The following is a 9,401-nucleotide window of genomic DNA, read 5'->3' as shown; positions in this document are numbered from 1 at the left end:
ATTACCTAGGGAGATCGTATATCCCTGTTTCCTTGCAGATCCTTAGGAGAGGGTGAAGGAGGTCAAGCGTCCTCCTCTCTAGCGGTGATCTACACAGCAGAGTTGCGACGACGCTCCTCAAAACTCCAGACCTACTCTGAGGTGGAGATGAAGAGGAGAATAGGAAAAGGCAAACAAAAGCTCTCTAGCCCATGGGGCTCAAACCCTAATGGAGATGGAGAGTTGCGACTTCCCTCCTATTTATAGAGGTCCCCTATCAAACCCTAATGGGTCCTCCCCTAGTGGGTATTGGATCTGCATCCAATAAGACAACGGCTCCGTCGGATATCTCATATCTGAACCTCTATTCATCGCAATGCCTACCATATGTGTGTGACCCTCTATGCCCAATATCGAGCTGGCCGTGAGTCATACCTGTCAGAACTCCTTCTAACTCAGTGAATTATTATCTCTGTAATAATTCACTCGACTCATCGACTACGGACATACTAGGCCACTACGCCGTAGTCCCCAGACGATACAAGGGAATCCAATCCATTGGACCTGTCTGTCCTCAGTTACCGTGTACCTATAGTCCCTCATCCATCTAATATACCAGAGACCGTATATCGAGCATGGTGTTGTCAGACCCACACGATTTCTTCTCGAGTCTCGCTCTAATCGGATTCTCCCGGAGAACTCTTTCTCTCTCAACCCGAATGACCCTGGCCAGAGATTTGTCTGAGCAAGAACACATGGGATATTCCTCTCATGACGCCGAGAGTGGATGATCCTCTATCGACACTCAATAGCCCTCGTAAGGTCGACTACCACTCCCAATGACCAGCTATACTAGATTTGGGATAGCCAAACCTATAAGTCTGGTATCAAAGAGTGGAGCACTCATACAGGACATCCTTGGTGTCTCAAGTCTAAGGACCAGATACACCATTAGGACTACGGAATCGCTGTCTGACAATAAGACATCATCAACCATCCAACATTCCATAAGCAAATCAATCAGTGAACTCATTCTCCAATGAGCACCTGTACTGTATCCCTAGTGTCCCTACACAAGCAGCTATGAGACTAGCTACATCCATCATATGGACGGGTATATAGTACACAAGTCTGTCCGGTTATCACGATATCCTTCTCGAGTAACCTATGACCGGGATTATTTAGGATATGTGTTTAAAGGTGAATCGATCTCACTATCGTGATCTCATCACGATCCGATTCCCATTGCACAAATCCAAGGACATCACAATATATGTATGCATTTATGCAATAGTTATAAAGTGATATATGCCAAAATATAATAAGCAAAAAGATTCTATATTAAGTCACACGTGTCATCACTCACGTGATTGGCTTGCTGGGCACCTATGACTAGCAGCCACATGGTCGGTCGGGTCGGTGGTGCCGTCGTAAGTGTCCAAGGGGGGGAGTCGGAAGCTCGGGGGAACCGCGTGCTCCAATATTTCGGGTATGAACGACGATCCCCGGCATATATCTTACCCAAGCTCCCCCCTTGCCCCACGGACCTCCTCTTGCACATCGTCGAGCCGCTGGTTGACGAGGCGCAATTGGGCGCGCAAGGAATCTGTAGAATCCAAGGATACTGCCTCGGGCTCCGAGCGGCCTCGTGGATGGGTCGTTGCCTGACCCCCTGGTGGGGATAACGGTGCCCGAGGCGGAGTGGTAGCTCGGCTAGGCGACCCCTGTTGACATAACGGTTGGGCAGCCGGGGCGCGCGATGGGAGGGAGACCAGGGGAACAATGGATTGCATCATGTTGGTGAGTAATCGGACCTGATGAGTGAGGTCATGGAAGGCCTCGGATGACACGGGTGACGGATTGGTGGGGGCCCCGTCGGGTGGCGACAGGCCCGGATCGTTGAATATCTGCCAATAGCGTTCCGAAGCCATGGCGGGACGTTCGTCACGGGGTCCTCGAGGCAGGGGGTGTTCCCCCAAAGCCTCGATCGGGTATGGTCCCCCGACCGTGGGTTCGTCAAAGCCGACCTGATGATCCCTCGACATACTGGTTCAGGGGACCCTCCTTCTAGCGCCAAAATGTTTGTATAAATAACTTTAAGCCGTGGCCTCGGGGCCGACGCGACTTGGTTCGGGCCCGGTTGACGAGGGGATCTTTCCGATGTGGCCTTCGAGTCTGTCTGGGTGGTCGCGTGTGGTGTCGTTGATTCCTCCGGGAAGTGGCTCCACGCCTAGGGGCCTAGCGGGAGACCGTTGTCTCCGTACCTACACACAGGTTGAGTCGGAAGCTCGGCCCGACCCCTCCGACGATCAAGTCAGTTGATGTGGAGTGGGTTTTGGATGGAGAAGTAGAAGTCGAAGTCCCCCTTTTTTTCCTCTCCGTTCAGAATGCGAGGGTATTTATAGGGAAGCTTACTGTTTCCTGATGTGCCCGCTTGCAGGGGGTAGGCTGGTAGCGTCTGACATTGGTATTGGCGTGGCGTGAAGAACTGAGTTTGAACAGGGCATTAATGTGCCTCGGTCGGCGTCCCGATCTGCGTTGACCTAGGGGTGTGAGGTGTTTATTTAGGACGGCTGACATCACGCGCATCTTATCGCGTTTATTACCCTCGTCACTTTTCATCACCATTAGCATCTGCTGATGCATGTGAAACTCCAAGCACTGGCTTTGTTTAGTTTATGTAACACTATATCAAGGTGAAAATATCTGCAGAAATGTGTTGATGTAGGAGAAGAATCCTCGATCGGTTTGCTGTCATTCCCATTGGCATTTCCAGATGCATGTAAAACCCAAATTACCATGGCATTTTCATTGTTCGGTACTCATTTGGCATATCACTTGTCATACATCAAGATGAATGAAACTGGCCTATGATTTTGATAGGGCATATTTTAATGTGATCTGTGTGGCAATGAGCGGCAGCCACCTGATGGTCGACGTGGCACATGCACGCTGACAAAGCACCTTGAAACTAGAGGTAGCAAAAAATCATACTCATCGTCAGCCCATGTCGTGCATAAAGTATGGATCATCCTCTCAAGATATTATAGGTTATTAACCGTACGATTGATCCTCTAATAAATAAGTATAAAAATCAATCCTCTCTCCGTTGACGTGGGAGAGACAAAAAAAAAAACTTAGATACCACCTCGAGTTGACTTAAACTTCGAAGGGATCGGATTGAGAATCCTCCCTTTCAATATTGATCTTTTTTTAGGAGCAACAAGGCCCGCCTCAACTCAACCAATGATGTGATCTTCTATCCGACTTCGTTCTTCCACCGTATCATCGGATCCTATATCTTCGGGATAGAACCTACCCATGTTGACTCCTTACGATGTTAAGTTCCACAACAGCTTACTAGAGTAAATATAAAACATTAAGGGAGAGAGAGAGAGAAGCTGGCCAAACAGCACCTCACCATCTTCATGTCGCATCTTTGCTGAGGCCAACAGAGGGAGGATTGGGGTAAACATGCCACAATCCTTTGGGAAGCATAAAGATACTTTTGTCTCAGCAAGAACTTTGATGAACAAGAAGATAGTTTCCTGGAGATTTATGTGAATCTTGATAATTAAACAAAAAATGAAAAGAAAAAAAATTCATAAACACTTTTCACCCTCCAAATCATATCAATTTTCACCCTCTAAATGAATCTCCCTCAAATGAGTGAAACGTCATGAACTAAATCAAAGATGGATGGCATACAAAAGCACCATTTCTCAGATAAATGATCTATAAATTTCCTTCATTCATAGTTTGACTTGGTCAAACCGAATCGATGGCATTAAACTGAGTTAGTCATGTTAGATCATGTCATTGTCGAATTGACCAGATGATTGTTTTTGGGTTCGGATGCTGTGAGGTCAACTGAAGCCATTAATGAGTCGACGTATTCGTATCAACGTGACATGATCGACATGGATCGATTAATGCCGAAAGCAATGTGATCATATGGTGTCAACTTTGACCTGACTCATTCCATCCAACTTGTTTGCTCTGAATATTATACGACTCGCAGTAGGTAATTGCTTGTTCGGTTTGATTATGATAACTATATCTATAATTATTATTATCGAATCAAGTTCAATGTCATTTTAATATGTATAAGTATTTTGACGTAAAATCTTATATTTTTATTGTGCATATGATATGATATGGTGTAAGATTATATTTACTAAGAAAGTTATAAGACGAAGTGTTTAACGTAAATATTTTATACATACGATGATACGTGCTTACCTATATAAAACTATAAAATCATATATTTACTAAGTGACTAAGTCTTATTTTACGAGTAAGAATAATAATATTTAACCTAAGTGATTTCGAAAAAAAATTGATCATGTGTTATATGAATAAAATTTAAATATATTATGTATATATATATATATAAAATATAATATTATATAATTTTATTTAATAAGTTAGTATGTAATACCACATTTTATAGCTTACTTGTAGTGAGTTATATTTGAGTCGATACCACATACTTAAGTGGTCCTTCACGGAGAGCTTGTAGGGTAGCTTTCCAACAAGTAGTTGCACCTGCGAGTTGAGCTTTCAGAGACGAAGACCAGCCCGCATGAGCCGTAATGGACACGGAAGCAGTGAAACGAGACAAGAAGGACCTCCGCCACCGACGACCCCTTCACAATGGGTTCTCTCAGCTGCAATGATACTTTCATCTTATGACAATACGTAACAGTGCATGAAAATTTACTGGAAGCTCATCAGAAACCTATCCGCTGTTGTTTTCTTGCCCGTCGGATGCAATGAGATGCCGGTCATCAGCAACAGCAGCAGCTCTTCTTCTTCTTCTCCTTCAGTCAGCTATCAGGAGGAATCTTTCATCAAGCTTCACCACGGCAGGTGATGCATTAACTGCAGCTCTTGTCCATGAACGAGGAACTGAAGGAAAGCGATGGAATGGAGGTGATTGCGATGCGTCCAAATCCATTGCTTTCGGCCATGAATGACCAGTCATCATCGTGACTGGTTAACCACTGTGGAGGCCGATCGGAACTCGAGTTTTTATCCACCAAATATTATATATATATATATATATATATATATATATATATATATATATATATATATATATATAATTATTAGGTCTTTTTTTCGACCCAACTAATTAATACCTTACCCCTTTGTGGTATTTTATGGGAGATTTCTATTGATAATTTTTTTTATTATTTATAATTTTATTTTAAAATTTTAATATCTCTAAGATATATTTCTCCAAATAGGCATAAATATCATCAATTTATCACTTAATTCTAATTTACTTTTTCAATTCTTTTCATGCAATCATTTTTTTTTGTTCTTCTTATTCTTATTCTTAATCCTTTTTTTATCCTTTAAAGTGGATGTTACTAGGTTTATGATGTTGGTGCTTATTGGAATGATTGATCGACAAATGAGAAAAAGATATGATTGATAATTAAGGGGTTGAATTTAATATTTTTTTAAGGTGATTGTCTAAAATAAAGGAGTTGGTAACAGTAATATCTCTTGTACTAACTTCATATTATTATATAATTTAGCTTTGCTGGTATATATGTCTTATCAATCTTTAAAATATGTACTTATTTGTATAAGGAAGAATCAATTATAATAAGTATTTGCACAAGTAAATATGAAGTAGTCTCCAATCTTTTCTCTCACTCATCTTTTGAGTAGTATACACTTTTTTCATGAGTTGATTTTAAGATATCCTAATTTGGACATCAAAAATATTATGACAAAAGAGTCTTATCGTGAGAAGTGAAAGCATTGAAGCTTATTTTTATCTAAAGATCTTCAAGAGAGGTTTTTATACTTCGTCAAAACTCAAATCATGATCTTATGGACATCATGAGAGTCCAATTTAATCTAATCTTAAGTTTTATCATATTTTGAGAATCGATTAGGTAATAATATAAATCTCAAGAGTTATTGATGACGGTGAAGAATCTCAAAAAAAGATTTAAAATTTATATCGTTGATCATGAGAGATAAATAGTTCGAAATGAACCATAAAAGATGAAAGAATTCCTAATATGGAGAGTATAGAATGTTAAAAATATTACATATTCTTTGATTAAATTATTTGTTTATTTATTATATATTTCAATTCAAAGATAAAAAAAACCATCGGAAATAATACCTCAGGCACTAAAGTATATGATTTGACAGATAGGCTTTGGTTGACGAAGCAATCAACCTCGGTGACAACGTGAACGTGCTATATTATCAGAGAATCAATTGCTTACCCACGTGGGACTCGCGAGAAGATCAGCGCTGGCTCCAGTCGCAAGGCAGGTGGCATAGCGGGTAGTCGTAAAAGAGAACCTTTATTAATGTCGCAACAAAATCTCCTTACTCAAGTGGGTCCCGCGAGTAGAACAGAGCTTCCTCCAGCAGCGATTCAGGTGGCCGAACGGGTAGTGAGAACGACGTAGATGTCTTTTTGGCGCGTCAAAGCCATCACCCAGAACCGACTCGAGCACAAAATCTTCTTACCCAGTGGGTCCCGCGTGCAGATCAGCGCTTGTTCCGGTCGCAAGGCAGGTAAGAGAGCGGGCAGAGAGAGCAACGTAGATTTATTTTTGCCGCGTCAAAGTCGGCACCCAGAGCCGACTCCAATGCGAAATTCCGTTACCCATGTGGGTCCCACGAGCAGATCACGCTTTCTCCAGTCGCAAGCCAGGTGAAAGGGGGTAGCTAGAGAAGAGGAGATTTATTTTTGCCGCGTCAAGGCCATCACCGCGAGCCGCACGAAGCTTTACGGTCAGTGTTGGTGGCACATGGTGCCGCATTCCACGCGCATCATGACCGTGGCCAAGTCAACCCGCTCTTCCACGCCCAAATTTGCCCCTACCCCTGCGCTGGCGCTCCCCTTCTCTTCCAGGGGCTTCTCAGGCAGTTCAGCAATGGCAACTTTGAAGACCTCGAACTGAGATGTTGCTTCCCGTCTCCTTCTTCCGCAGTATATGATAGACCAGAAGACGAAGAAGAGTCCAAGAACCGAACGAAGGCATGGACGACTGCCGGCCTCTGGGGTTCTTGATAGGGTTGCCCTTCGCCGTCCTCGCGTTGGCGCTGTCGCTCGTCGGAGCTGTGGTGTGGATACTTGGGTGGGTCTTCGCATCACGGTCTTCCTTTCCTCGAGCCTCTTCTGCATCAAGCACTACCTAATTACCTTCGTCTTCCTCAATGCAGGACCATTCTCAGTTGCCTGTGCCCTTGCTGCATCTGCTTCTCCGGCCTGGCCAACCTGGCGGTGGCTCTCATCAAGGCGCCGGTCAACGTCATCCGATGGTTCGTCCGTCAGATTCCCTGCTGAGCGTCTACGCAGCTTTCGTCTCTTTCTTTCTTTCTTGATGATTGTTTCTTTTAGCAAAGATGATCGATGGATTTGGTGACTGTGAACTGCTCTCATTCTTGCAATAGATTGCGTTTGTGTTTGATGGATCGACTGTTCTCTTTTTCTCTCTCTGTGTATATATAAATATATATATGTTGGTTATGATCCACTTGCAATTGGCTGATCACAGGCTGTCCTCAATTAAGTGTTCTCATTCTTTTTCGTCGGTTTAAATAGCTGGAGAAGAAGACCTTTAACAACAACACCATTAGATGTAAAAAGGGGAAATGGAAGGTGGGTTTTTTTAAGGGTTAATTATATATTATTTATCTCTTATTAGTTATTTTAGTATCTCGATCTTTATATTTTTAAAAATTTATAATAAAATCTCTATCTTTGTGAAAGTAAAATTCTGTTAACGAAAATATGGTCAATCGAAATTCGAAGTAATATAGAGTTAGTACACGCTCAATAGTAAATTATATGATATTTTTGTCAAAGTAAGTCGATCACATGAGAAGAAATAATATTAAATATTTTACTTTTATAAATATAGAAATCTTAATATATATTTTTAAAAATATAGAAATATAGTAAAGCTAGCTAATTGCATAAGGTAATATATAATTAACTTTTTTTAATCTGTAATGATATTATTTTAGGCATAAATTCCATACATCTATAATGTTAATATTTAAACTTCTTCAACATCATTAATGCCTAATTACAATTTAATGGAGTTAATTTTATATCAATCAAAAACTAATTATAAGCCTCTTGTAATCGATGAATCATCATATGCCACGTGGTGTATCTTTTTTATTTAGAATGAAGCCTATTTTTATGATATTATTCTAATTTGAACATAGTATTTTGCACCGATCTATGCTAAGTACACACGTCAAATTTGAATGATAGTCGTTAGTGTAAACAACCTTAAGTCGTGACCTCGGGGCCGACGCGACTGAGTTTGAATGATTAGGGATCTTCTTGGAATGACCTTTAAGACTGCTGAGGTGGCTAACCGCGGTGGTCCGATCGCGGCGGGTCAACCGTTTCCTCTAGGAGGAGACTCCTCGTCTGGGCACGTGATGGGAGGCGTCCCGTCTTTGTCCCTGCACATAGGTCGGGTCAGGAGGCTCGACCCGACCCCTCCGACGATCAAATTAGTGGATGATAAAGGGGTTTCTTTATCTAATTTGTCTCCTCCCCCTCTTTAGAATGCAAGGGTATTTATAAGGAATCTTACTATTTCCTAATGTGCTTGCTTGCAGGAGGCAGGCTCGTACTCCTGGTAGCGTCTGACACTAGTGTTGGCGTGGCGTGAAGGACCGAGCCCGAGTAGGATGTTTAATGTGCCTCGATCGACGTTTCAATCCGTTTGACCAGGTGGTGTCAGGTCAACCGAGGCGTTATTACCCGAGTCTTATATCAACCCGAGTCTTATCGCTGTTATTACCCTCATCAATAATCATATCTGTTTAGATCAAAGAAGGTTGGATTGGATTGAAGTATGTCTTTATGTAATGGATCCAAACAAGAAACTTACGGTAAGAAAAGATACTATTTTGCCATCCAATCTTCCACCCTCTTTGGATTGGGTCAATTTATGGTGATCAAATTCACTAATCGAGTTAGACTCATTCATCCAACTAGAGAAAATATTATGAATTTAAAATATTTAAATATGTCAGCTGGCTTGATTAGTAAATATTTTAATAGTTTATCGTAAAGTTTTCGACTTAAATCCTAATTTAGTTCATCAATAAAAAAAAATATTTGATAAATAATATTATATCCGTTTAATCCACCTATTACGTCTTCTTTAGATCTCACCGGAAGTGATCGATCCACCGACTCAATTTGATCTTATTTAATTAAATATGCTTGTAACTATTAAAATATTTTGGATTATTGATAGGACAAGTTTATAAAAAAATCCATCAAATTTTTATTTTTCAACAACAGTAAAAAAATATTATAGCATAATATAAAATTTGATATCACGGAATTGCGGCATAATATAAAATTTGAGGAAGTGTCAATCTTATTTGGCTAATATGTCACGGAG

The 9,401-nt window shown here is 41.2% G+C and overlaps 1 protein-coding gene across 1 annotated transcript; it reads left to right on the top strand.

Moving 5' to 3' along the window:
- The first annotated feature begins 6,943 nt into the window (after nucleotides 1–6,943).
- Nucleotides 6,944–7,437, top strand: LOC135624209 (signaling peptide TAXIMIN 2-like). The gene is made up of 2 exons (XM_065127623.1): nucleotides 6,944–7,100; nucleotides 7,186–7,437. Exons 1-2 carry the CDS (start codon nucleotides 7,003–7,005, stop codon nucleotides 7,307–7,309), a joined length of 222 nt encoding a protein of 73 aa, XP_064983695.1. The 5' UTR covers nucleotides 6,944–7,002; the 3' UTR covers nucleotides 7,310–7,437.
- The last annotated feature ends 1,964 nt before the right edge of the window (nucleotides 7,438–9,401 follow it).

This window comes from Musa acuminata, chromosome BXJ2-10, assembly GCF_036884655.1.
Source record: "Musa acuminata AAA Group cultivar baxijiao chromosome BXJ2-10, Cavendish_Baxijiao_AAA, whole genome shotgun sequence".
Classification (NCBI taxonomy): Eukaryota; Viridiplantae; Streptophyta; class Magnoliopsida; order Zingiberales; family Musaceae; genus Musa; species Musa acuminata.
Note: the sequence above shows the minus strand (reverse complement) of the source record. Positions and strands in the feature narration are given on the sequence as shown.

Coding starts and splice junctions, on each gene's coding strand:
- LOC135624209 (XM_065127623.1), top strand. CDS start 7,003: ATGGACGACTGCCGGCCTCTGGGGTTCTTGATAGGGTTGCCCTTCGCC. Junction 7,101..7,185: donor GCTGTGGTGTGGATACTTGG/GTGGGTCTTCGC, acceptor TCCTCAATGCAG/GACCATTCTCAGTTGCCTGT.